This window comes from Papio anubis, chromosome 4, assembly GCF_008728515.1.
Source record: "Papio anubis isolate 15944 chromosome 4, Panubis1.0, whole genome shotgun sequence".
NCBI classification, from domain to species: Eukaryota; Metazoa; Chordata; class Mammalia; order Primates; family Cercopithecidae; genus Papio; species Papio anubis.
The window spans coordinates 102,543,763-102,571,201 of NC_044979.1; the positions used below are offsets into that span (position 1 = coordinate 102,543,763).

General features: G+C 40.2%; 2 protein-coding genes across 9 annotated transcripts in view; one reads left to right on the plus strand and one right to left on the minus strand.

Moving 5' to 3' along the window:
• Positions 1 to 27,352, plus strand: part of AVL9 (AVL9 cell migration associated) — a 95,996-nt gene extending 68,644 nt beyond the window's left edge. The window contains exons 11-17 of one of the 4 annotated variants that reach the window (XR_002520976.2): positions 8,988 to 9,134; positions 11,563 to 11,782; positions 14,345 to 14,462; positions 18,898 to 18,951; positions 19,473 to 19,561; positions 22,499 to 22,809; positions 24,601 to 27,352. Coding sequence is in view for 3 of the 4 variants with exons in the window: in XM_009203140.4 (XP_009201404.1) it covers positions 8,988 to 9,134; positions 11,563 to 11,782; positions 14,345 to 14,462; positions 18,898 to 18,951; positions 19,473 to 19,561; positions 22,499 to 22,614 (744 nt within the window). In the remaining variant the exon portion in view is untranslated. Of the gene's footprint in view, positions 1 to 8,987; positions 9,135 to 11,562; positions 11,783 to 14,344; positions 14,463 to 18,897; positions 18,952 to 19,472; positions 19,562 to 22,498 lie in introns of all 4 variants that reach the window. The other 3 variants (XM_009203140.4, XM_003896129.5, XM_031665349.1) reach the window with 3 other exon arrangements.
• LOC103882917 (probable C-mannosyltransferase DPY19L1) overlaps positions 24,705 to 27,439 on the minus strand; it is a 68,205-nt gene continuing 65,470 nt past the window's right edge. For 4 of the 5 annotated variants that reach the window (XR_004183248.1, XR_004183247.1, XR_004183249.1 and 1 more), the window contains one exon: positions 24,731 to 24,811. Coding sequence is in view for 1 of the 5 variants with exons in the window: in XM_031665350.1 (XP_031521210.1) it covers positions 24,772 to 24,811 (40 nt within the window). In the remaining 4 variants the exon portion in view is untranslated. Of the gene's footprint in view, positions 24,812 to 27,439 lie in introns of all 5 variants that reach the window. The other variant, XR_004183250.1, reaches the window with a different exon arrangement.

Consider the following 27,439-nt stretch of genomic DNA (forward strand, 5'->3'; position numbering starts at 1 on the left):
CTTTTATGTTATAGAGACGGCTTCTTAAACATGGTGAGCTAACTCTGCTGGCTTCATACTTCTGCATCTCCTCACCTCTCTCGGCTTTCATATAATTGAGGAGAATTAAGGCCTTGCTGTAGATTAGGCTTTGGCAAATGTTCTCTTTGGTTTGATCTTCTATCCAGACCACTCAATCAAACTTTCTGCATATCAGCAATAAGGCTGTTGTTTCACTTTCTTATCATTTGTGTGTTCACTGGTTAAAAAAAAAAAAAAAAAAAAAAAAACCACTTTTAGTAGCACTTTTAATTTCCTTCAAAAACTTTTCTTTTGCATCGACAACTTGGCTAACTGGTGCAAGAGGCATAGATTTCTGTCTCAGCTTTCGACTTGCCTTCTTTACTAAACTTAATCATTTTTAGCTTTTGATTTCAAATAAGATGTGAGACTTTTCCTTTTACTTAAACACTTAGAGGCCATTGTAGGGTTGTTAATTGGCCTAATTTAAATATTGCTGCATCTCAGGGGATAGGGAGGTCTGAGGAGAGGGGAAGAGACAGGAATGGCCAGTCAGTGGAGAAGTCAGAACACACACAGCATTTATTAAGTTTGCTGTCTATGTGGGCGTGGTTCATGTCACCTCAAAACGATGACAATAGTAACATCAAAGATCACGGATCACAGATCAGCGTAAGAAACACAATAATAAGGAAAATGTGTGAGATATTGTGAGAATTACCAAAATGTGACAGAGGCAGGGAAGTGAGCACAGGCTGTTGGAAAACTAGATGATGGTTGCAGGGTTGCCATAAACCTTCAGTTTAGAAAAAGCACAATAAAGTGAAGTACAATAAAAAGAGTTGCCTATATATATCAAAATACTACAATTTTAAAAGAGAAAAGCTTAGATGTCTAACTTATATCACTTATAAGTGAGGTAAGTTATAGCCAATAAGTATACATATATATTTACTAAGTATACTTAATACATACACTTATTAAGTGTACTTATATTAGTAAACTTCATTTGAATATAACAGTGTTTTGGCTAATTGTTCTAACACTATTTTTTAATCTTTTTATAAAAACCAGAATGTATTTGAATTTTTTAATGACTTAAACACAATATAGTAAATCAAATTGAATCTTTAATTCACAGTCTTCTCAGGATATCATTTCTTAATGTCAGTAATGCATTAAGATGAAGCAGTCAACTTCACTGGGTCAAAAGTTACACTGGACTGGACATAGTGTCTCACACCTGTAATCCCAGCACTTTGGGAGGCCGAGGCAGGGAGGATTGCTTGAAACCAGAATCTAGAAACCAGCCTGTGCAACAAAGCAAGACCTCATCTCTACGAAAAAGTAAAATAAATTATCTGGACACGGTGGCATATGACTATAGTCACAGCTACTTGGGAGGCTGAGGCAAGAGGATCTCTTGAACCCAGGACTTTGAGGCTGCTGTGAGCCATGACTGTGCCACTGCACTCCAGTCTGAGCTTCCAAGTTTAGAGTAAGACCCTGTCTCTATATAAAAATAAATAAAGTTACACTGATGCCAAGACATATTCTGGAAGCTACATTGTTTGGATGTTTTTTTCATCCTTTGCAGAAAAACTTTTATTGCTATTTGTGAATTTTCAAAGTAGAGCAGAAAAAAATTTTTTTTTTATTTCTTATTCTACAAGTACAGTTATCCCTCATTATTCATGGGGGATTAGTTCCAGGAACTTACCCCATACCAAAATTCGAGAATGTTCAAGTCACTTACATAGAGTGGCATAGTGTTTGCATATGACTTGTGTACATCTTCCCACATATGGTTTTTCTTTTTTTTTTTTTTGAGACAAAGTCTTGCTCTGTCCCCCAGGCTGGAGTGCAGTGGCATGATCTCGGCTCACTGCAACCTCCACCTCCCAGGTTGAAGCGATTCTTCTGCCTCAGCCTCCCGAGTAGCTGGGACTACAGGCGCCCATCACTATGCCCAGCTGATTTTTGTATTTTTAGTAGAGACAGGGTTTCACTATGTTGACCAGGCTGGTCTCAGACTCCTGATCTCAGGTGATCTGCCCACCTTGGCCTCCCAAAGTGCTGGGATTACAGGCATGAGCCACTGTGCCCAGCCTCTCCCGTATCCTTTAAATCACCTCTAGATTATTTATAATACCTAATGCAATGTAAATGCTATGTGAATAGTTACTATGCTAGGGTTAATTTTGTATTATCATTTTTCTCAATATTTTTAATCCAAGGTCGGTTGAATCTGGTATGTGGAACCCATGGATGTGGAGAACCAACTGTATTTATTGCCCTTCCATGACCCAGACACCATACTAGATTCTGAATTCTTGTCATCTGTGATCTTGCAGTCTACCATGAAAGGCAGATGTACCACCTTTTCAGTTACTAGAACAAAGTATTCTGTTTTTCCCTGAATACTGTCTGGTATTTATGAAGTAAAACTTTATGTGGAAAAGAAAGATGGGTAATGTTGGCTTGAACAATGTATTTATTTCCTCTCCTATATTATTTGATAAATTATTTCTGGGTTTACCCAGCTTTGCAAAAATGTACTTGCCCAGAGTCATTGTTGGTGAACAGTTAATAGAGAATGCCATCTTTGTTCATTTTGTAACTTGCTTGGGATTCTGAAATTATCTTAACTGATTTCACAATTAAACCAATGCAGTTTCTTAAAACTGGAATTTAAGAACTTGGGGAGAAAACTCGGGTTTCTCAGACTACTGGTAAAGCAAGTAGCCACAAATTGTGGGCTTTCTGAGCTGTGTTATGACTTCCTATACCTTTCGGAGCCCTGACTTTGCTGTTTCGCCCACCTGCCCTCTAATTTTTACTATTGTGAAGATATCAAGAGAGAAATTAACTGGAGAGGGATTTTGGTTTTGTCAGGTTGCTGACAAAGCAATTTAAAGATGTATTTTGTGTCTTGTCAATAAAGCATGTTTAGCGGAGTATTAGATTTGTGTGCCGTATACAGTATCAGTATTAAATATATGATGGGCTTACTAACGTCCCTATAAAATATTTGTCTTTTTGGTTTTATGTTTTTTGAGTGTTTGGATGAAAATCTAATTTCTTTAATCACAGTTTTAAATGGCAATGCTGACTTTTTCATGTCAGTAACTTTGGAATATGAAATATTCTTAAAACCAAATTGTCTTTAGGCTTTTTTCTCTTGAAGATCTTAAAATCCTTGTACAGAATGAATTAGGTTAGCAAAACATTTTGAAAAGTAATTTTAGAAATAGCTGGAGAGATGCCTGGGTGCCTGGGGAATATTGCTGAAGTAGAGTAGTTATCATATGAATAAATGGAAACAAATTTCTACACAATAAAACAATTATTTCCGGAAGAAAGTCTCCAGTTCCCCGACTTTCTAGTCCTCTCTCTGGTACATGAACTTGCCTGAGGTTGATGCCTTTCATGTCAGTTTCAGTGAGGAGGCTTACTATGTAAATGCTGTGGATACTAGCTTCTAAAATATACATGCACCTTTCCTGAGAGCTGATTCAGGAAGTGTAGAGAAGAAACGGGTGCTAAGGAAGAAGAGGTGGGGCTGGAGGCAACTGTGGGGTAGGCTTCCCATAGGGTGATGGGAAGGTAACTGGGACACTGAAGGAGAAGTAGGAAATTAGAGGATGATTTGGGCCTGTGTAGTATTTATGCTCTGCTGCTCCATCACTTTCTAACCAGAGAAACATTGAAGGGGAATGAGGCAAGTGGAATAAAAGATAAAGAGGAAGATACAGTAGCTATTTTCTGATGTGAAAAGACAATCCTGAGGGCTTTTCTTCCATTCTTCCCTGATTTTAAGTCTTCCCATCTTGTTACTGAAAGTGTTCTAGAATTGGCTGCACTTTGGAGCAAAGTAGTTAATGGAGGACTGGCCAGAAACGACTGAAGCCCTTGGAGCTCGGAGTCCCACCTGCCTTAATCTCACGCGTCAGCTTTCTCCCTCTTCTAGTTATGAGATTTTTGCCATTATTTAGTAAAAGTAGTTGAGTCACTATAATGGAACTCTATTTAGAAATAACCTCAATGCGACCAGGCTCGGTGGCTCACGCCTGTAATCCCAGCATTTTGAGAGGCCAAGGCGGGCGGATCACCTGAGATCGGGAGTTCAAGACCAGCCTGACCAACATGGAGAAACCCTGTCTCTACTAAAAATCAAAATTATCTGGGTGTGGCGGTGCATGCCTGAAATCCCAGCTGCTCGGGAGACTGAGGCAGGAGAATCGCTTGAATCTGGGAGGCAAAGGTTGCGATGAGTGGAGATCACGCCATTGCACTCCAGCCTGGGCAACAAGAGCGAAACTCCGTCTCAAAAAAAAAAAAAAAGAAAGAAAGAAATTACCTCAATGCAATTATTGTCGATTAAAAAACTTTGAAACAGCCAAGGCAGAAGAATCACTTGAGCTCAGGAATTTGAGACCAGCCTGAGCAACACAGTGAGACCTCAACTCCACTAAGTAAAAATTAAAAGATTATCTGGGGCCAGGTGCGGTGGCTCATGCCTGTAATCCCAGCACTTTGGGAGGCCCAGGCAGGTGGATCACCTGAAGTCAAGAGATCAAGACCATTCGAAGGTTACAGTGAGACCACTGCACTCAAAAAAAAAAAAAAAAAAAAGAAATTAGCCGGGTGTGGGGGCATGTGCCAGTAGTCCCAGCTACTTGGAAGGCTGAGGTGGGAGGATCACTTGAGCCCAGGAGGTCAAGACTGCAGTGATCCATGGTCATGCCACTGCACTCCTGCCTAGGCAAAAGACCAAGACCTCATCTTAACAAATAATTATTATTTTGTAAAAAAAATTAAAAATAATTTTTTTTAATCTTTTTTTTTTTTTTTTTTTGGAGACAGGGTCTCACCACTCTTGCCCAGCCTGGAATACAGTGTTGCAGTCTCGGCTCACTGTAACCTCCACCTCCCGTGCTCAACCGATCCTCCCACTGCAGCCTCCCAAGTAGCTGGGACCACAGGCGCTTGCCACCATGCCCAGCTAATTTTTTGTAGAGATGGGGTTTCATCATATTGTTCAGGCTGGTCTTGAACTCCTGAGCTCAAGCAGTTTGCCCACCTTAGCCTTCCAAGTAGCTGGGACTACAGGTATAAGCTACCACACCCAGCCAAAATAATAATGTTTAAGGCTAGTCAAATGAAGCACTGGGGGTCGAGAATAAAAATAGAATTGTTTTCAATTTTAATTTTTTAAAAAGTTACCTCAACCTGTAGCCAAATAAATGTGACTTTTGGCCAGGCGCGGTGGCTCACGCCTGTAATCTCAACACTTTGGGAGGCCGAGGCCGGTGGATCACAAGGTCAGGAGATCGAGACCATCCTGGCTAACATGGTGAAACCCTGTCTCTACTAAAAATACAAAAAACATTAGCCAGGCGTGGTGGTGGGCACCTGTAGTCCCAGCTACTTGAGAGGCTGAGGCAGGAGAATGGCGTGAACATGGGAGGCGGAGCTTGCGGTGACCCGAGATCTCGCCACTGCACTCCAGTCTGGGGGACATAGCGAGACACCGTCTCAAAAAAAAAAAAAAAAAAAAAATTACTTTTAGTGTTTGAGAGATAGGGAAGATTATTTCATATTATTTCATTATATAGGAGGATAGTGTTCTGTTCTGCTGCGTTTTAAAACTTTTTTAAAGAGCAGTAGCCGGCCGGGCGCGGTGGCTCAAGCCTGTAATCCCAGCACTTTGGGAGGCCGAGACGGGCGGATCACGAGGTCAGGAGATCAAGACCATCCTGGCTAACATGGTGAAACCCCGTCTCTACTAAAAAATACAAAAAACTAGCCAGGCGAGGTGGCGGGCGCCTGTAGTCCCAGGTACTCGGGAGGCTGAGGCAGGAGAATGGCGTAAACCCGGGAGGCGGAGCTTGCAGCGAGCTGAGATCTGGCCACTGCACTCCAGCCTGGGCGACAGAGTGAGACTCCATCTCAGAAAAAAAAAAAAAAAAGAGCAGCAGCCGTTTCTTTGTTTGGCTTTTACTGTACCTGGTACTCTTTAAAAAAAACACACAATTGCCTCACCCAAAAGATGACTTAATTTGGAATTCCCTTAAGTTTCATTTTATTTGTAACTTTATTTATTTATTTTTGAGACAGAGTTTTGCTTTTCACCCAGGATGGAGAGCAGTGGTGTGATCTCAGCTCACTGCAGCCTTGACCTCCTAGGCTCAAGGGATCCTCCCACCTCAGTCTCCTGAGTAGCTGGGACCACAGATGCGGGCCACCATACCCGGCTAATTTTTGTATTATTGGTAGAAATGGAGTTTCACCGTGTTGCTCAGGCTGATCTCAAACTCCTAAGCTCAAGCAGTCTGTCCCCCTTGGCCTCCCAAAGTGCTGGGATTACAGACATGAGCCACCACACCCAGCAAGTAATGCTACAATTGTAAAGCTATTTTGAACTATTTTAAATACTTTTATAAATATGTAATGCTTCCACATAGTTCAATATTTGAAAGATTCCAAAGCATCGCTAATAAAAAGTCTCCCTTCCATTCCATCCCCTGCTATCCAGCAGCCCTCTCCAGTGGCAGCCAACATTGTCACTGTCTTACCTTTCCTTCTGGGGGTATTCTATGCAGAAACAAATGCATATTTCCCCTCCCTTTTTACAAATGGTAGCGGAATGTGCCCATTTTTGCCCTTTATTTTTTATTTATTTTATTTTATTTTTATTTATTTATTTTTTTTGAGACAGAGTTTTGCTCGTCACCCAGGCTGGAGTGCCGTGGTATGATCTCAGCTCACTGTAGCCTCCACCTCCTGGTCTTTTCAAGCGATTCTCCTGCCTCAGCCTCTTGAGTAGTTGGGATTACAGGCACCCGCCACCACGCCCAGCTCATTTTTATATTTTTAGTAGAGACAGGATTTCACCATGTTGGTCAGGCTGGTCTCAAACTCCTGACCTCAGATGATCTGTCCTCTTCAGCCTCCCAAAGTGCTGGGATTACAGGTGTGAGCCATCGCGCCCAGCCCTTTTTTTAATTTTTCTTTTTTCTAGAGACAGTGTCTTACTATGCTGCCCGGCCATTCTCGAACTCCTGGGCTCAAGCAGTCCTCCTACTCTGGCCTCCCAAAGTGCTGGGATTACAGGTGTGAGTCATCATGCCCAGCCCGCTTATTCTTTTGTTACATCATATTCTTTTTTTTTGTTATTTTATTTTGAGACGGAGTCTTACTCTGTCGCCCAGGCTGGAGTACAATGGTGCTATCTTGGCTCACTGCAACCTCCACCTCCTGGGTTCAAGCGATTCTCCTGCCTCAGACTCCCAAGTAACTGGGATTACAGGTACCCACCACCATGTCTGGCTAATTTTTGAATTTTTAGTAGAGACAGGGTTTCAGCATGTTGGCCAGGCTGGTCTCGAACTCCTGACCTCAAGTGATCCGCCTGCCTCAGCCTCCCAAAGTGCTGGGATTACAGGCCTGAGCCACCACATCCAGCCCATAATATTCTTTGGAGATGAACATCATCGCTTTTTATGACTGCAGGTTCATTGTATGGATGAACATTTATTAGTCCCCTATTCATGAACAGTTTGGATTTGAGTTTTTTGATATTGCATTTATTTTCATAAATATAATATCACACATGATATATTTGTAGGATACTGTAGGATAAATTACAAGCAGAATGCTGGGCCAAAAGGCATATATATTTAGAAATTTTTAAGGGATTTTTAAACATTTTTTAAAAGCTTCGACCTTATTTTTTTAAAACATACTTTTTAGTTTTGTTATTATTATGAAATATAATACTGATTCTGCATGAGGACCCTGGGTTGAGAACCTCTATGCTGAGCATCTCTAATGCAAAGGCATGGATTTATTTTCACTGCTTCTGTTAGTTAGGGTCTGATCAAGCAACAAAAGACATTTTCAAGAGTAAGAATATAACCAAATTACTAGATATATATTCCAACTTATGGAAGTCTTCCCTTTCATATTAAGTATTTAACAACCACCTGTGAAGTTACACACAAAGCGCTCTCCTAGTTGCCATAAAGAATATCAAGTTGCAAAGGGGCTATCTCCTGCCTTCAGAGAGATTTGTCTCATGATGTAAACACAACATTGTCCAGATGACGTAATTCTGTGTTTTAAAAAGTGATGAGATGTAAAAAAAATCTTACAGAACTTGAGGCTGAAAACAAGTTCAGGGGCTCAGTGAGTCTGCGTTCCTGGCTGTATGTACAAGTCATGCCACTTGTTGAAAACCTATTCTGATTTAGAATCTTCCAGCAGAAATTGCGTATCTTCCTTCAGTGAAGCATTCCAGTGTTCACACCTGCACTCTCAGGAAGTACGCTGGATTTTTTGTAGACTTAGATGCCTGCTGCAGTTTAGCAATTCCACTGCAATTTTTGGAGCAGTGCTGTTTTCAAATAAAATTCATATGGAAATTAATTAAATACACAAATACTGCCAGTGTCATTTTTGCTTTAAATATTTAGTAGCAAATACCTTGAAATCTTTTTGCATGATTTGTAACATAGTACAGTATAACAAATGCTATGCAGTACTTTGCTGTTCTCCTAATAGTGCTTTGGTGGTTATGTGCAGATGCATGTATTTTAAATTTTTAACAGCCTTCTACTAAAAAACGTACTTATTAACTGGCTTAATGCTTCATTTCCTAAATGAAAAGGTTCAATTCATTAGTTACTGTAGAGGCTTTTAAATTGAATGAGAACAAAGTGATCAAGAAAGACAACCTTCATATTAAACCACCTCGCCAAGATTTGACCATTCATGGAGACAATTAGCTAATCATTAACTGGACTTACTGTAGTCAAGACTTGAAGTTCCCCTGGAATATTATTTTATTGAGTCAAAGATTAGCTGACTTACAGACAGGGCAAGAAAGAATGGAAGTTTCTTTTCCTACTGTTAGCCCTCTAAGTTTAAAGAGAAGGGTAACCTTTTACTTTTCTGATATTTTCTATTACTCTTCTAATTCATAGGGATATCTGTGTTTGCCTTACATGGCATTGCAGCAGCATCATCTTCTCTCCGATGTCACCGTTCGGGGGTTTGTTGCTGGAGCTACTAACATCCTTTTTCGACAACAGAAACACCTCAGTGATGCCATTGTGGAAGTACGTTTATGTGTGAGTGTGTGTATTTGGCCCTGCTCATCCCAGTTTTCCTTTCTTAACTACAATTATGAATATATAGTAACAACACTAGTAATGATAGTAACTGCATACTGCATGCCATGTATTCTAAGTATTTTATGTGTATTAACTGGTCTAATTCTCGTAAAAACAGTCAATAGAACTGTACTATCCACATTTTATACCTGCAGAGGCTAAGGAACAGAGAGATGAAGTGATTTGTACAATATCAAACAGCCAGTAAACGGGTAAACCATGATTCCAACCTGGGCAACTGGGCCTACCACTACCTCACGATTTTTAACATGTGTGTGTTGTTTAAGCAATTTCAGTCCTTCTAGCCTGTTTAGAATGCTCTTGATACCAAGAAGGAAGCTAGGAATAAATATTTGACATCAATATATAAGAAATTTAAATCATTTATTTTACAACTAAAATAATCTTTTTTTTTCCTCTTTTTTTGTTTTTTTTGAGGCACAGTTTTGTTCTTGTTGCCCAGGCTGGAGTGCAATGGCACGATCTCAGCTCCATGCAACCTCTGCCTCCTGGGTTCAAGCAATTCTTCTACCTCAGCCTCCCAAGTAGGTTGGATTACAGGTGCCCGCCACCATGCTTTGCTAATTTTTTCTATTTTTAGTAGAGATTGGGTTTCACCATGTTGGCCAGGTTGGTCTTGAACTCCTGACCTCAGGTGATCCACCCACCTCAGCCTCCCTAAGTGCTGGGATTACAGGCGTAAGCCACCACGCCCAGCCTGAAATAATTTTTGAAAAATTTCATAAGGCTCGGCGCGGTGGCTCACACGTGTAATCCCAGCACTTTGGGAGGCCGAGGTGGGTGGATCACCTGCGGTCAGGAGTTCAAGACCACCCTGGCCAACATGGTGAAACCCTGTGTCTACTAAAAATACAAAAAAAATTAGCCAGACAGACATGGTGGTGTGTGCCTGTAGCCCCAGCTACTCGGGAGGCTGAGGCAGGAGAATCGTTTGAACCTTGTAGGTGGAGGTTGCAGTGAGCCAAGATTGCACCACTGCACTCCAGCCTAGGTGACAGAGTGAGACCCTGTCAATCAATCAATCAATCAATCAATCAATCAATAAATGGCCAGGTGCAGTGGCTCAAGTCTGTAATCCCAGCACTTTGGGAGGCTGAGGTGGATGGATCATGAGGTCAGGAGTTTAAGACCAGCCTGGCCAACATGGTGAAACTCCGTCTCTACTAAAAATACAAAAATTAGCTGGGCATGGTGGCAGGCGCCTATAATCCCAGCTGCAGCTACTCGGGAGGCTGAGGCAGGAGAATCACTTGAACCCGGGCGGCAGAGGTTGCAGAGAGCCAAGATTGTGCCACTGCACTCCAGCTTAGGCGATAGAGTGAAACTCCGTCTCAAAAAAAAAAAAAAAAAAAATTCAGCCACACTAAGGTTTTTGTAGTTTCTGACAGAACGTATGAAAACATGTTTCTTGGGCGAATGGTTATAATATAATGAAAGTTCAGGATTCAAAGATGTATTTATTATAATCCCAAATTTGAAGAAGAAAGAGTATATACATTTTCCAAGACAGGAGGATATGGATGGGAGAACCATGGAGCTGCTTCAACATTATTGGTTACATTCTAGTTCTGTAGTTGGTTGGTGGGTTCATAGGAATTTCTTTTATTATTATACTTCAAAACTAACCTGTAAGTTACATGTATTTTTTAGTATGCCAAATACTACATAATAAGATATTCTAAAGTATCTGGCTGGGCATGGTGGCTCACGCCTGTAATCCCAGCACTTTGGGAGGCCAAGGCGGGTGGATCACAAGGTCAGGAGGTTGAGACCATCCTGGCTAACACGGTGAAACCCCATCTCTACTAAAAATACAAAAAATTAGCCTGGCACAGTGGCGGGCGCCTGTAGTCCCAGCTACTCAGGAGGCTGAGGTAGGAGAACGGCATGAACCTGGGAGGTGGAGCTTGCAGTGAGCCGAGATTGCACCACTGCACTCCAGCCTGGGCAACAGAGCAAGGCTCCGCCTCAAAAAAAAAAAAAAACCAAGAATATTCTAAAATATCTGCACTCAAAAGAAAAAGTATTTAAGGAATTACATTTGTTAAATGTGTTCATTTCTGCTAGTGAAATAAAGGTGATTTTTACACGTATTTCTATGTTTTCCCAAATATTTGCAATCTATGTAATTTTATAGTTTAAAATACTACATTTATGTGTTATTTTCTAAAAACAGAAAGTGAACATTTTATAAATAGAAAGAAAACTTCAGTGTACAGACCTCTTTCTTAGACTCACCTTTTGAGAATGCTATTATTCATATTTTTTATTTCCAGCTCCACCTTCCCTGTAGTTACTCTGTAAAGTGTGGCATGGATGTCTGCGTGAATGCCCAGACTCTGACTTGTACCTGGATACCCTCTAGGTAGAAGAAGCTCTGATCCAGATCCATGATCCAGAACTCAGGAAGCTGCTTAACCCAACCACTGCAGACCTAAGGTTCGCAGATTACCTAGTGAGGCACGTGACTGAGAATCGGGATGACGTCTTCCTAGATGGCACAGGCTGGGAGGGAGGTGACGAATGGATCCGGGCCCAGTTTGCAGTCTACATTCATGCCCTGCTGGCTGCCACACTGCAATTAGGTAAGAAACCATGCAGAGCACACAGATACTGTTTTATTATAATTTTTCATTTTGTAACATTTATGAGGTTTTGGATTGCACAATAAATACATATTCCTTGTAGAAAAATTACCAGTTATTCCCTCACACAGAGATAGCCACTTTTAACATCTTGAGTACTTTATAGCCTTGCAGATCTTTTCCTATGCATGTATTTTGGATTTTGGTTTCATGGTACTTTTGGTGGTCCTTTTACAAAAATGGATCCCTTTATACGTGTTTTCTGAAACTTTTTATTACTTTATAATAGAAACATGTATCAACATAACATGAACATACATCATCACTTTTACATGGCTGCGTCGTATTCTGTGTTTGGCAGCTGTTTATGAATACTGTCTACATGTTTTTAAGACGTATAAAGGGAGAAAGAAGAATATAAAAAATAGAAATCATTGAAAACCGTGTTGTAAATGATTAAATCTTCAAATTTATAATCCATTCTAAAAAATATTATTATTCCTATTAAAGGGTTAAAATGGGGCAGGTAAACATGGGCTTACTCCTGCATTAAAACTCTCTCATTCCCCTTGGGAAAAAAATATATAAATAGTGAAAATGGAGCTCTACAATGAGATTTTCACATTGGACATTTGGCAAATATTCATTAGAGTTGTTAGAAATATGTTGAGCTTGTGTTTTTGTTTCAGTTAACCATTATTTTTTAAATTGTGATGAAATACACATAGCATAAAATTTACCATCTTTACGATTTTTAAATGTACAGCTCCACAGTGGCATTAGATACATTCACATTGTTGTATCAGTAGATTTTTTAAATCAACACCCACCACCACCACCACCACCACCACTGCCGCCACATGCTCCCAGGTTAGTTGTTCACAGTGCGTGTAAGGAGTTTTAAATCAGGTTTCAGGAGAGTTTTTCATTTGTAAAAGATAGCTGAGGAACAAGTCCTCATTAGTTAATGGGATATTTTTAAATGTTTGCCACCACTACCAGTATAGCAGCTGAGACACCAAAATTAAATCCTTTAACCCCAAATCATTCAGTAATCTAGAAAGAAAACTTCAGTCCCCACTGTCATGTAGCTTAATTAATTTGCTTTTTTAAAAATATTTGCCCAGGAGGCTGTAGGCACTGAATAATAGTAGCTCACTTTTTTTTTGAACATTAAATATATGCAGGGACCAGTGTTCTGAGCACTGTACCTCTAGTAATTCATTTCATCCTCACAGCAATCCTGAAGGTAGGTACCTTGTCATCACCTTTTACGGAAGAGAAAATGAAGCTCACAGAGGTTAAATAGCTTGCTCATCCATCTGATAAGAGGCTTAGGCGGGATCTGATCCCAAACAGTTTGGCTTAGGCCCATATTCTTAACAAGTAACAAGGTCAAATGAGGAAATTCACCCCAATGAACTGCTTGAGTAACGTGTTCTTAGAACAACTTCTTTATGCTGTGTATAGAACTGTGTATCTCATTCATTTCCTTTCCTACCAACAAAAGGTTGTTTTCACTTTGTATTTCACCTTCAAAGCAAACAACATGCAATTAATATATGAAGTAATAGCCATTTTTATCAGTTTTCCAAACCATTTCTGATCTTCCAAGTGGAGGAAACACACATGGATACTTTCCAATGGTATTGATAAAGCTGAAAACTTTATCAGTTTTCTGTATATTCTTTTAAGTCTTTTTTTTTTTTTTTTTTTGAGACGGAGTCTCACTCTTGTCGTCCAGTCTGGAGTGCTGTGGCGTGATCTTGGCCCACTGCAACCTCCATCTCCCAGTTTCAAGCAATTCTCTTGCCTCAGCCTCCTGAGTAGCTGGGACTACAGGTGCCCACCACCGCGCCCGGCTAATTTTTGTATTTTTGGTAGAGATGGGGTTTCGCCATGTCAGCCAGGCTGATCTCGAACTCCTGACCTCCGGTGATCCGCCCTGCTCGACCTCCCAAAGTGCTGGGATTACAGGCATGAGCCACCGTGCATGGCCTTTTTAAAGTGTTTTTGACAGTGAAATGCTAGGAAATTCAAGAATGAAACACCAAATAGACAAAGTCCAAAGAAGAGACCATCATGACTGAAAGAACCACTTTGTGTATTCATTCTTAATCTCTTTTTTTTGTAGAAAAATGGCATTTATAAAAAAGTAGAAAGATATCCCAATTGCCTATGCCATGCATATAAACCAGTATATTTATTCACTGTCAAGCATATAGTTTTTGATTAATTAATAATACTGTCCTCATAATGGTAAGGAGAACATGGAAATATTTTGGAGTTGTAAGGAACCTTGGAAAATATCTGGCTCAACCCTCTTATTTTCCAGTTAGGAAAATGAAGTTCTGAGTGATTCAGTGACTTGCCAAAGGCCACATAGCTCCTTAACAGGATTTCTGGAACTAGACCCAAGTTTCCTGACATCTGGTAGGCTATCTCCCCCAAATATGGGAGGGCAGGGGGATAAAGTCGTTCCTTTACCCTTTTTGGTTGTAGTCTTCACATCCCTGAATGGCTACAGCCCAGCTCAACTTCTTTCAAATATTTACTTGACAGATAATGAAAAGATACTATCGGACTATGGGACAACTTTTGTTACAGCATGGAAGAATACTCACAACTACAGGGTGTGGAACAGCAACAAGCATCCAGCACTTGCAGAAATAAATCCAAAGTAAGCGCATCCTCTGAAGATTGTAGTACATAATGGTTGGTTTACAAGTGCCCAATACAAAGAAAAATCTATTTTAACTTTGATATTGTCAATATCTTCAAGAATCCCCTTAAGTAGGTCATAAAAAGGCTCCCAAATATAGAGAAACAGCTTAGAAACTGCTTCCATATTCAGATTGTTATACAAAAAGCATGAGCATTATGGGAAGCACTGACATTTCCCTGGCTCTCGATGTGATTCAGAGAGCAAGTCCCTGGCACTCGGTGATGCTCAGTACACAGTGATTCTTCTCTCTTTCCCTGGAGCTGTTCTTTACCAGAATGGTTCAACAAGATAGAATCCTAGTAGGAAATACCACTGGTTTACTGCATGCGTAAAACTAGGAGGCTATTTTAAAACATGACGTATGCGAAACCAATTAAAGTTAATATCTGGGGCTGGGCTCATGCCTGTAATCCCAGCACTTTGGGAGGCCGAGGTGGGCAGATCACCTGAGATCGGGAGTTCAAGACCAGCCTGGCCAACATGCTGAAATCCCATCTCTACTAAAAATACAAAAAAATTAGCCAGATATGGTAGTGGGCGCCTGTAATCCCAGCTATTTGGGAGGCTGAGGCAGGAGAATCCCTTGAATCCAGGAGGTAGAGGTTGCAGTGAGCCGAGATCACGCCGTTACACCCCAGCCTGGATAACAAGAGGGAGACTTTGTCTCAAAAAAAAAAAAAAAGTTAATATTTGGATTCCTGGATATATGGTCAGACCTGGTTTCCACATCAGACTCTAAGGTTCAACAAAACTTAATACCTGCTGCAACACTGAATGTTGATGATGAAGGCTTTATCCCACATAGGCATAAAAGGCCGTTGATTAAAGCCATTATGAAACAATAACATTTGTGTGTGAATACAACAGAGAGCATCGAAGGAGATCAGTTGATATAGTGTATATAGGAACTTGTTTTCCAAATTAAAAGATAAGGCCTGGCGCAGTGGCTCACACCTGCAATCCCAGCACTTTGGGAGGCTGAGGCAGGTGGATCACAAGGTCAGGAGATCGAGACCATCCTGGCTAACGATGTGAAACCCTGTATCTACTAAAAATACAAAAAAAATTAGCCACGCGTGGTGGCAGGCGCCTATAGTCCCAGCTACTTGGGAGGCTGGGGCAGGAGAATGACGTGAACCCGGGTGGAGCTTGCAGTGAGCTGAGATCGCGCCACTGCACTCCAGCCTGGCCGACAGAGCAAGACTCTGTCTTAAAAAAAATAAAATAAAATAAAAATTAAAAAAGATGGTGTGGTTTTTCATAATGATACAAGCATATACCATTTTCTTTTTTTTTTTTTTTTTTTGAAACGGAGTCTCACTCTGTTGCCCAGGCTGGAGTGCTGGTGTGATCTTGGCTCACTGCAACCTCTGCCACCCAGGTTCAAGCAATTTTTCTGCCTCAGCCTCCCGAGTAGCTGGGATTACAGGCACCTCCCACCAGGTCCGGCTAATTTTTGTATTTTTAGTAGAGACGGGGTTTCACCATCTTGGCCAGGCTGTTCTTGAACTCCTGACCTCGTGATCCACCTACCTTGGCCTCCCAAAGTGTCGGGATTACAGGCGTGAGCCACCATGCCCAGCCAAGCATACACCATTTTCATTTGAATTTTAAACTTCTCTGTGAGGAACAAAAGTCACCTTTGTACTGACTACCATATTATCTTGGGACTAGAGTTAACTTTTCTAATGTGATTTAAGATGTGCTAGAAAGGATACTTTGCTGCACACACACTCACACACACCCGATATTGAAGCCATAGCAACCTGGGGAAGTATGTGCATGAGTAAGGTGGTACACAGAGGGTTTTGGGTAACATGTCTGTTAAGCTTTGCATTATGCATCAAGAAAAATAACCAAGGAGCTGGGCACATTGGCGTGTGCCTATAGTCCCAGCTACTTGGGAGACTGAAGCGGGAGGATTACTTGAACCCAAGGTTTCAAGGCCAGCCTAGGCAACATAATGAGACCCCATCTTTTAAAGTAAAAATGACTAGGTTCAGCACCAATTTTGGTGAATTTAATCATCACACTTGGCTGTAGCAGAAACCTATATTGCCATTTGACTATAGTAAAAACAGCAAATTAAAAGGCAAAACCATTTTAATAGTATTAAATGAAAGGGCTGAGTTCAAAGTGTTCTCCCTCACTGACTACAAAGTCTCTATTCTCAACATGCTGAAGGGAAACAGATGTGGAGGAGCAGGATGGCACTCACAGGGTGGCACTCACAGGGTGGTGCTGGGAAGGCAGGTCAGCCTTGACTGTCCAAGCAGTCAACACACAGAGCCATCCCAGTCTCCTCCCTGGGCCCTGCACTGGGAGGCCTGGTCAAATCTTTATCTGTCACTACATCTGGTGCTTTTAACTTGAACCAGCTCTATAGATGTTAGTACAGGTCCAAAAAAGCCTTAGCTGAAATGAGTTTTAAAAGGATTATGAAATGGTGCTTAGAAGAACATGTGAAGAAATTGAGGCTATTTAGATTGAAAAGAAGGCTGAAGAATGACTTGTTAACTAAAATATATAGGTAGGGAAATCACGCAGATATGATAGTGCAGGCCAAGGGAGAACTTCCCTTTCATCCTCTGAAGGGTCACTGGAAAGTCAGCTGACAAAAGGCAGATTAATAGGAGAAATGGCATGCAAATTTATTAATGTGCATGAGGGAGAGCTACAGGGTGACTGGATTGTGTACCCAGCTTCACACTTAGCAGCCCTCAGAGAGAATTGATGGTAAACGTTTCTTTCAGACCTTTAAAGGTGCCAGACACTCAGTTCATCTTTCCTGTATCTTGATACTGGAGGGCCTCAGAGCAAACCAGGCTGCATTAATGCAGATTTTCTCCACAGATGCAAATCTACCCCCAAAAAGACAGCTTTTCAGTTATGCTTGCATTTCCAGCCCTTCTGAATAGCCATCTTGAAATACATCAAAGAGGTATATTTTGGGGTGAATAGTTAGTTTTCTTCAATAGCAAATTTTCAACGTTTTTACCAAATTAAAAATAACAAATGCAGCCGGGCCTGGTGGCTCACGCCTGTAATTCTAGCACTTTGGGAGGCCAAGGTGGGTGGATCACGTGAGCTCGGGAGTTCAAGACCAGCCTGGGCAACATTGTGAAACCCTGTCTCTACTAAAAATACAAAAAATTAGCCAGGCATGGTGGTACATGCCTATACTCCCAGCTACTCAGGAGGCTGAGGCAGGAGAATCGCTTGAACCTGGGAGGCAGGTTGCAGTGAGCCGAGATTGCGCCACTGCAGTCCAGCCTGGGTAACAGTGAGACTCTGTCTCAAAAAAATAAAATAAGAAATGCTAAACTTCTGTTGTTATCAGAGGGTGTCATTTAGAAATATTTCAAACTAATTATAACTTTCGAGAAGTATGAAACCCTTTAACTCTTAAAGATTAGGGAAGGTAGCATTCTAACTTAACAAGCAGCAGGCATATTTCATCCCTTAAATATAGTCATTCCAGAACATAGAGAATGATCAAGTGATGTGTCAGTATTTCAATCCTGTGATTCAGGAATCTAGGAATAAGAAGTGTTACATATGCTTACTTTGGGCCATGAAGAGTAGTTTGTTGTCATTTGAAGAACCATTAATTTTATAAGTAGCTATAGATTTTACTAGGATCACTTTCTTTGTTACACCTTGACAGAGGGACTCCTGAGATAAGAATTGGATATTGACCCCTCCATTTTATGTGGTCAAGTTGCTTGATTTTTTTTTCCTACTGCCTGTATAATTGCAGAATGCCTGATTTATATATATATATATTTTTTCTTTTAATATAATGGAAATAGGGAAGTCTGAATAATGTATTTTCTTACAAAAATAACGATATTGCTGGTTTTTTTTAAGACCTGCCTTTTGAGCTGCTTTTCTAACAGAAAGTAGAGATTTTGTTGATCCATCCACAAATATTTGCATAACCAATAGCACACATTTGTAAGACGGCCAGGATCAAGGTATGATCTATGACCATGTCCTAAAACCAGTGACTCACCTTGACTGTCCTGGGGAGCTTGTAAAAAATGTTGATGCTTGAGCCCCACCCAAGACAGACCACATAAATTAGAATGTCAGGATAGCACTAACACAGGCTACACACACACACACACACACACACACAAAACACATAACACACCTGTTTTACAAGTGAGGAAACTAAAGCTCAGAGGGGTTAGGTAATCTTTTCTGGATGTCATCATTGTAAGTGGAGAGCTGTGATCAAAGCCAAGTTTCCTGATACTAAATTCAGCACTGCCACCCAGCTGTGTCGTCCATGAGAAGTTTACTAATATTTTCTTGTGATAACTCTTTTTTGCAGCCTTCTTGGTAAAATACTGATAGTTTAAATGCAAACTTTTTTTTTTTACAGCCATCCATTTCAAGGCCAATACTCAGTATCAGACATGAAGTTAAGATTCTCACAGTAAGTACTTAAAGAAAATACTGGGAAAATTCTTAATTCTGAATTTATGCCATGTGTTTCATTGCTATTTGGGGATTGTTTTTCTCTACTTGATAGACTTATGCTTCAAATAGTAACCAAATATGTGCATAACATTCTTTAGCTCAGCGGTGTGTTATGTTTCAAAGTGAAAACACCGCTCTTCATAGAGGATGGTGTGAACTAATAATAGGATTTACCATTTTTATTTTGGTGAAGTGCTTTTAGCAAACCATGGCTGTCAGAGAGATGTAGCCAGCCATACATACATCCTTATGTCCTCACCACTTTTTGGTTCATCTGTATGTTCTTCTCATGTATTCTGAAAATGCACATGCTTAAAAGGTTAATAAATTCATAACAAATAATTTAGCTTCTTTTCTCAGTAATTCTAATTTGGGATGGTTACAGAGTGATTATTGTGTGTGTGTCTACATGTGTCTGTATGCATGTGTGAGATTTTTTAAAAATTGTACTTAACACTTCTTTTATCTTTTACCCAGTTCTGTTCAGAATAGTGAACGTGGCAAAAAAATTGGAAATGTCATGGTCACAACTAGCCGGAATGTTGTGCAAACAGGAAAAGCTGTTGGTAAGACATGCCTTTAGCCAGGAACAAATTGGAATCACAACACATCCATTTTCTATCTTTAATATGTAATTGATAAAACAAACATAAAGTTGTAAAGATGTGTGTTATCACATAGTAATACGAGAGTTTTTAAAATTTTTGTCCTATTCATTTGAAAAATTCCAAATTCCAAAAGGTCAAACTCCATTACATCTAATAGAGAGTGACAGAATTTTCTGATGAAGTCACTGTTTTGTTACCAAGATTCAAGCTTCACCAGAGTTTTCTTCCCCCATTCCCTGTGCTGTCCACAGTTCTTTATAAATGGCAGAGACTCATAATAAAAGTAGGCATTAGGAACTACTGTCCTCTAAGGTAGTATTACACAATAAAGAAAATGAAGCCAACAGTTGGTTTTTCGAAAAGGTCAACAATATTTATAAAATCTTTACAGACTGGTAAAGATGAAAAGAAAGAAGATACACATTACCAACATTAGGGATGAAAGAGGGACATTAGTGTAGCTCTTACAGAAATTAAAAGAACAGAAAATAGGGGAATATTGTGAACAACTTTATGCTAACAAATTTAACAACATAAATGAAATATACAAATTCTTTTAAAAATTCGCATTACCGAAACAGTTGCAAAAAGAAAATATGAATAGCCCTATTATCTATTAAAGAAATTGGGCTGAATGCAGTGGCTCATACCTGTAATCCCAGCACTTTGGGAGGCTGAGGTGGGAGGATTGCTTGAGTCCAGGACTTCAAGACCAGCCTGGGCAACATAGTGAGACCCCATCTCTACAAAAAAATTTGAAAAGTCAGTAGGCATGGTGGTGTGTGCCTGTAGTCCCAGCTACTCAAAAGGCTGAAGTGGGAGGATTGTTTGAGCCCAGGAAGTCAAGGCTGCAGTGAGCCATGACAGCGCCACTGCGCTCCAGCCTGGGTGACAGAGCAAGAGTCTTAAAAACAGAAAGAAATTGGTTGTGACTTTAAATGAAAAGCCTTGCCATAAGGTTTTTAATTTAAACCAGGCTGCCCAGGTGGCTTCAGTTTGAACTCTGTCAAATGTTTAAGGAAGAAATAATACTAGTTTTACACAAAATCTTTAAATAAGGTAATACTCCCCAACTCATTTGATGAGGCCAGTATTAATATCAAAGTCAGACAAATGGTAGCATGTTCTTCTGCACCTAGCTTTTTTCGCTTAAAATATTTTGAATATTGTTCCACATCAGTTCTAAAATTTTTCATTCCTTTTCTATATTTTTAACTTTTATTTTGATGTAGTTTCAAATTTGAACATTGCAACAGTGCAAGAAAATCCTAGTTATCTCTGATTCACCAATTATTTACATTTTGCCCCATCTGCTTTGTCATACAATGTGTTGTAAAAATAGGGCATTACTACTTCCCTAGCTTCTGAAAGAGGTTGACTAACCGTTACTGAACACAATTCAAAAGCCCCAGAACTAGGTAATCTTTGTGTAGGGGTTCTTATATCCCCAGTTTTCTGAATACCTAGAGAGAGACAGAAAACTCTCCAGACTCATTGGTAAAGACAAACACAGCACACACAGCACTACCACTATGTTAGTTTTATTGCAAAGGAATGGAATTTAGCACACAAACATTTATTTCCAAACAATATGCCTTTGACTTATTTTGAATTTTTATTTTTTAATAGAAAAACTATGCTATATTATAGATACATTATTATACATTATTACTTTTTAGTGATGCTGCTACTGATAGTTAAATTCTAAAGGCAAATCTCTTCTATACTTTCCTCTCCAAGAACAGTGGGAATGTATTAGTCAACTTAAATAATTTCACTTAGCATCACCTTTTTTTCTGAGACAGGGTCTCACTCTGTTGTCCAAGCTGAAGTGCAATATAGTGCGATCTTGGCTCACTGCAACCTCTGCAACCCCGGCGGGATCCTCCTGCCTCAACCTACCAAGTAGCTGGGACTACGGGCATGTGCCATCATGCCTGGCTAATTTTTCTATTTTTTGTAGAGAGAGGGTTTCGCCATGTTTCCCAGTCTGTCTCAAATTCCTGTCGTCAAGCTAACCGCCCGTCTCGGCTTCCCAAAGTGCTGGGATTACAGGTGTGAGCCACCATGCCTGGCCTAACATCAACTTTTGAGATAATGTTCTATAAAACACAATAGACCTGGGGCAGATAGAGCTCTATACATCTTTGCTTAACGTAACTTCATTTTAGATGACAAAAGCACATTTCCCTAAAACAACCTAACCACTCTTCCCTGTTTAGGTGGTTATTGATTATCACGTTGGTATTTAAGATACACAAAGCAGTTTGACTTTTTAAGCTCTCTAATAATTCTGATACATAGCCAGTGTTGTTAGCACTGAGGGTATTAAAGAAACAGTGTACTTTCAGAATGCTTAGGCAAGTAGGCTCCTATGCTAAAACATCATCTATTTTTCCTTAAGACTTTCCCATGGAAAGGGATTGTTTTGAAATTAAAAACATAAATGATATTTTGGCTACTATTAACATATTGGTGTAGTTCTAGTGAATTAACATTTATTGGCTGGGCACAGTGGCTCACCCTCTGATCCCAACACTTTGGGAGGCTGAGGCAGGAGGATCACTTGAGCCAAGTGTTTTAAGACCAGCCTGGGCAACATGAGACCTTGTCTCTACAAAAAACAAAAAAATTACCCAGGTGTGGTCACACATGCCTGTGGTCCCAGCTACTTGGTAAGCTGAGGTGGGAGGATCACTTGAGCCCAGGATGTCAAGGCCGCAGGGAGCTGTGACTGCTCTGCTGCACTCTAGCCTGGGCGACAGAGCAAGACGCTGTCTCAAAAAACATTTAAAAATTTTTTTTAATTAAAAATGTATTAATTATGTTGGTCTTTCACTGTCTTGTAACAAAAGTTAAGACATTTTTCCTTTTGTTCTTCTCCTCTCCATCCAGGCCAGTCAGTTGGAGGAGCTTTTTCCAGTGCAAAGACAGCTATGTCTTCATGGCTTTCCACTTTTACCACTTCCACCTCCCAAAGCCTCACTGAGCCACCGGATGGGAAGCCTTGAGCAGGGCGTCAGAAGCTGCTATTGCTTTCTGAGGTTTAAGTGTCCCCTGTCTGTCTGCTGCTCCCAGGCTGTTATCAGCCACAGATCCACAGCAGGGGACCGATGTCGAACTGTTTACATGGACGGTTGCTCTAAGTGAATGTTTCAGGATGCCGAAATGATGAAATCACAGCCATAGCAGGGATGGCTTTCCAGGTTGGGGTTTCAATTGACTACTTTTATTTCAGTCTGAGCCTGATTAAAACATACAGTGAACCTTCTAATGAATTTTGAGTTCTGATACTGTACATTGGTTTACTTTAGAAGAGTTTTTACTTATGTAAATTTTGTTCTGTTTTGGTGTTTGAATATCTAGATGGTCATTGTAATTTATACTTGCTAAAATTAATTTATATTACCATTTTCTCTAAAGTTGGCCTTAAAATGTTCTTATAAAGTGAAGGGGTCACACAGTTGGGCCTTTATTATTTTGCTGAATTCTATGATGATATTTTTGCTTTCTACCCACAAAACATTTATTAATTCACTTCCTCCCAAACACATGAAAGTCAGGGGTGGTAGTTCTGAGGACTGGGTGTTTTATGTTTTTAGTTTGTTCTTTCCACATCCTTAAAAACTTGCTTTCAGACATCAAGGAGTATCACTGTGCTTTCCTCCTCTTTATAACCGTGCAGGTGGGAGTGCAGAGTGATGGTTCAGTGATACTGAAGCAGTTTAACATGAATGTGTCTGTAGGGCAATACTTTCAAAGACCTATGTGTTTATTTTTCAACCACAGTCATGTTGCAGTCTTTTACAAGCACTTTTTTTAATCCAGAGTTTGTGCCATCTGTTTCACCTTTTTTGTAGCGGGGACAGGGTCCCGCTGTATTGCCCAGGCTGGAGTGCAGTGGCGCCATCTCGGCTCACTGCAACCTCCATCTCCCAGGTTCAAGCAATTCTTGTACCTCAGCCTCCCAAGTAGCTGGGATTATGGACATGCACCACCATGCCCAGCTAATTTTTGTATTTTTAGTAGAGACGGGGTTTCGCCATGTTGGCCAGGCTGGTCTTGATCTCCTGGCCTCAAGTGATCTGTCTGCCTCAGCCTCCCAAAGTGCTGGGATTACAGGCATGAGCCGCTGCGCCTGGCCTGTTTCTTTTTTAAACAGTTTTCTATTGGGTGTTTGCAGACCTACAGCTTTTCTCGTAGTCTTAATTCTTCATAAAGCTTTTCAAAGCACTTAGTCTTCTACTTCCCTAACTGAAAGTCCTCCTATAATCAATCCCTACCCCCTTCTATAAGTATTTTAAAAGAAAAGCAAGGTGACTGTATTAAATAGAAATCTCATCTTAGTTTATATTCATCAAAGTAAGAGGCAAGAGAAGAAAACTGCAGCCTTGACATCTGTCATCTGAGAAAGGACATCTGGTTTCATGTTAGGTACATACATGCATGTGCGTGCCATCTACTGATGATCTGTACACAGCTGGACCTTGTGTGTTTGCCATGCTCAGCTCTCATTTGCTTTTCAAGGAGACCTGGGATGGGTGTTCTCAGAGAGTACTTACAGGGAAAAGACTGCCTTTTCAGTAACAAAGGATACTTGGGAAATACATTGTGAGTATGATCTATCCCAGATTGCTGGGGAGTTAAAGGAGGGCACTGATTATATTTGGTTTATTCCTCATGAAATGTTTAAGAAGTAAATGCTCCCAAGGCATTTGAAATGAACATAGAAACATAATCTAAATATCTCTAAATTTTCCACTTTGTGTTTTCTAAACACAAATTGTATTACTCATTTGAGCATAACTCAAGAATTCAGCAATGATAAACTGAAGGGCTGAATGTGAGAACTCCATTAATTCCACTTCTTCCAAGAAAGTTAACCTCAGGAAATACTGTTTGAATAGAAGAAAGTAATACCAAACAAAACCTTAAACAGTACTCTAATCTTTTTGTGCTGAGACTGAATTCATTCTAACATCTTGTTGTTTCTCAAGGACCACATCATTCGTTGGAGCATGATAGTGTGATTTGTGTGCAATTGTTACCTCTCAGCTGCTGAAGTTCACACTTCAGGGATCTAGGAGCCCTGTGAGGGGTCATCCAGCGAGATGCTGATTTGTCTTTCAGCTGGTATGGTTTCTATGATCGGGGTCAACTCCCATTTCTCACCCTTCAAAAGCAGCCCAGCTCATGCTTTGGAATCCACTGAAATAAAAATAGTTACATCAAGTTTAACTTTCTTTAATACCACTTTTTCCCCATTTGAATATACACTTTGATCGGACTTTCTATTAACATTTCTAGCTAACAGTTTGATTCTTAGTGGTCACTTTACTGACTTTCAACATAAGTATCTCAGAAAATACAGCTTTCATCATAGAAATGGTCAAAAGACCATAGCTATATTTCCTTCAGGCTCTAGGAGGTGGAGTTTTTCAAGGAACACTGGCCCTTGTATTGTTGGCAGGAGCCCCAGGGCAGTTCGCACAAAGGCAGGAAGCCTCACCCCTGGTCCTGTGACCCCCCCACATACTTCAGGCTTGGATTCTAGGCTCCAAGTGGCCAGCATAGAAGCAGCAGCCTCTCTCCAAACCCTGGCTCTGTGAGCCATAGGAGCCACCACTAGGCCATCTTCTGACACAGCCCTGGTAAAGGTGTGTGTGTTGTTGGCCAAACTTACCCCAGTGCTTGCTAAGGCTTGTGTGTCTAAGAACTGAGTATTTGTACCTAGGTGTGAGGGAACCAGGGTCAGCCAGCCTTTTTCAGATGTGCCAGGCACACACACTACATCAATGTCTTGGTGGTGGCTTCACTGCTATCCAGGTGACTTAAAAGTTTGGAAAATGTCCCTGGTATACTTCAATTCCTACTAGATATTGTAATGACAATGGTGTAGGTAAGGAAGAGAGAGTTAAAGCTACCAGTTGTGGAACAGAAATAGTTGCATGTCCAAAGGCGGCTTAGAATGATTGTGCATTTGCATTTGGCTCACATAACCAGCATGAATAGTCTCTTCCCAAATCCGTTAGCGATTACCCCCTGGCCAAGCACAGCCCTAAAACAATTCTCATCCACTTTCCTGTTAAGAAACACAGCAGCAATATACTTTGGCAGCAAACCAGAGCATATGATGTGACTTGCTCAACCTTATCTTCCTTTCCAAATTGTATATGAAGCGTCTGATGTTTTTTAGAATAATTTCCTTTGGAAAGCCAAGGAGAAAGCAAATTCGGAAGAGAAGTGAGAAATTGTTGCCTGGCTGAGGAACAAGGTGCTTAAAATCTGAATGAAAGTATTTTGAGAGCAGTAGTTCATGTGCTAAGGGTTATAAGAATTCTTTTAGAAAGCAGTTAGAATGTTACTCTGCTAGTTACAAGTTTTAAAGTCACGCTATAGCATTATCGCCCTGGTAGGTAGGTTTTGTTATTGTTTTATATTTTGTGAATAAAAGTTTTGTAGAAGTTACAGCTAGTGGTCTTTTCCCTCCAGAGCCAGTGATGAGTGTTGGAGCACTTCAGCTCTGGAAGGGGTGAGTGTTCTGACCTTTAACCACATGAACTTAACCTGTGTCAGCAGTTGCGGAAAGTAGCCTGTTAGAACAGCAGCTGCTAAGCATTGCCTGGTATTTTAGTGGGGAGATGGTTGGGACTTTTAATGGCATCAACACTTGCATGCTCTGAATCTTTGATCAGAGATGAGGTGCCATTCGTGGCATTTCCACCCCGTCTCGTGGTAGCCTTTAAAAGTGGTAGAAGATGCTACCCTAATTCCCTGAGGATGATGGTCATTCCATGCAGCGTAATGTGCCGCGAGGAGTTTTCTCATTCCAGTTCTTTGGACTTCGTAACATTGGAATTGTTTTTCCATAATTTCCGGCATTCCATAAATATTTGTCAAGGACAAAGAAAAGGAATGTGGATGTTTATTCTTTTCATATGAATGACTTTGTACACATGACTTCCTGCTTTCATTATGAAGGAGGGAAAACTAGCTTCCTTATATGGTAACTCCAAAGTTAAAAAATTGTGCATGTCTGAGGGGTTGAATATATTTTGTAAAACTCTAAATACATTTGTATTTCTGTGCTGTCCTAAAGTTTACCTTTTTACTTATATGAAAGATATAGAAACTATATATTTAAATCATGTAAATGGAACAGTGTAGGGGGTTTTCCCGATCTTATTTTTCATCAGCTTCTCACACCCATGTAGTATGCTGCTCAGATTTTTTCGTGTGTGCAATATGAACATTTGAACATTTCAGTCAGGTACTGAGCCAGAAAAGGTAATTGAAGTTTTCAGAAAGCTTCTGTGCTTAGAAAATATTTTGTTTTCTTAAAATAATAGTATTTTGTAGCTGGAAGAATAAGATCAAGGCTTACATGTTTCAGGCCCCTTGGTCACTGGTTCCTGAATTTAGGAAACATTGGATTAATGAGTTGGTGAAGGCATTTAGTGGTTACAAAAATAGTTTAAATATTTACAATTAAAGGCTTTTCACAAACCTTTTCTAAGAAAATTTAGCTGAGAAAACTTAAAAAGTTTTCTAAGGAAGTTTAGCCCGTGGCACATGTTTTGATCAGAAAGGTATTTTCTCTTTGGTAGTTTTAAAGTTTGTACTAGTTTTTTTTTTTAATTGTTAAAATTATAAATCACGTCTAATCATACTGAATTGTAAAACTTCTATTGTATCTTTATTTTAAGCGTAAATGAGAATAAAATGATCCTGTTCGCCCTGCCTACAGTTGAACTTGACCTGTCCTTCTAGAAGTATCCTGTGTGTTGTCCATGTGGTTTCTGTCCTCCTTCACAGTTCAACAGCAGCTTCATTTAT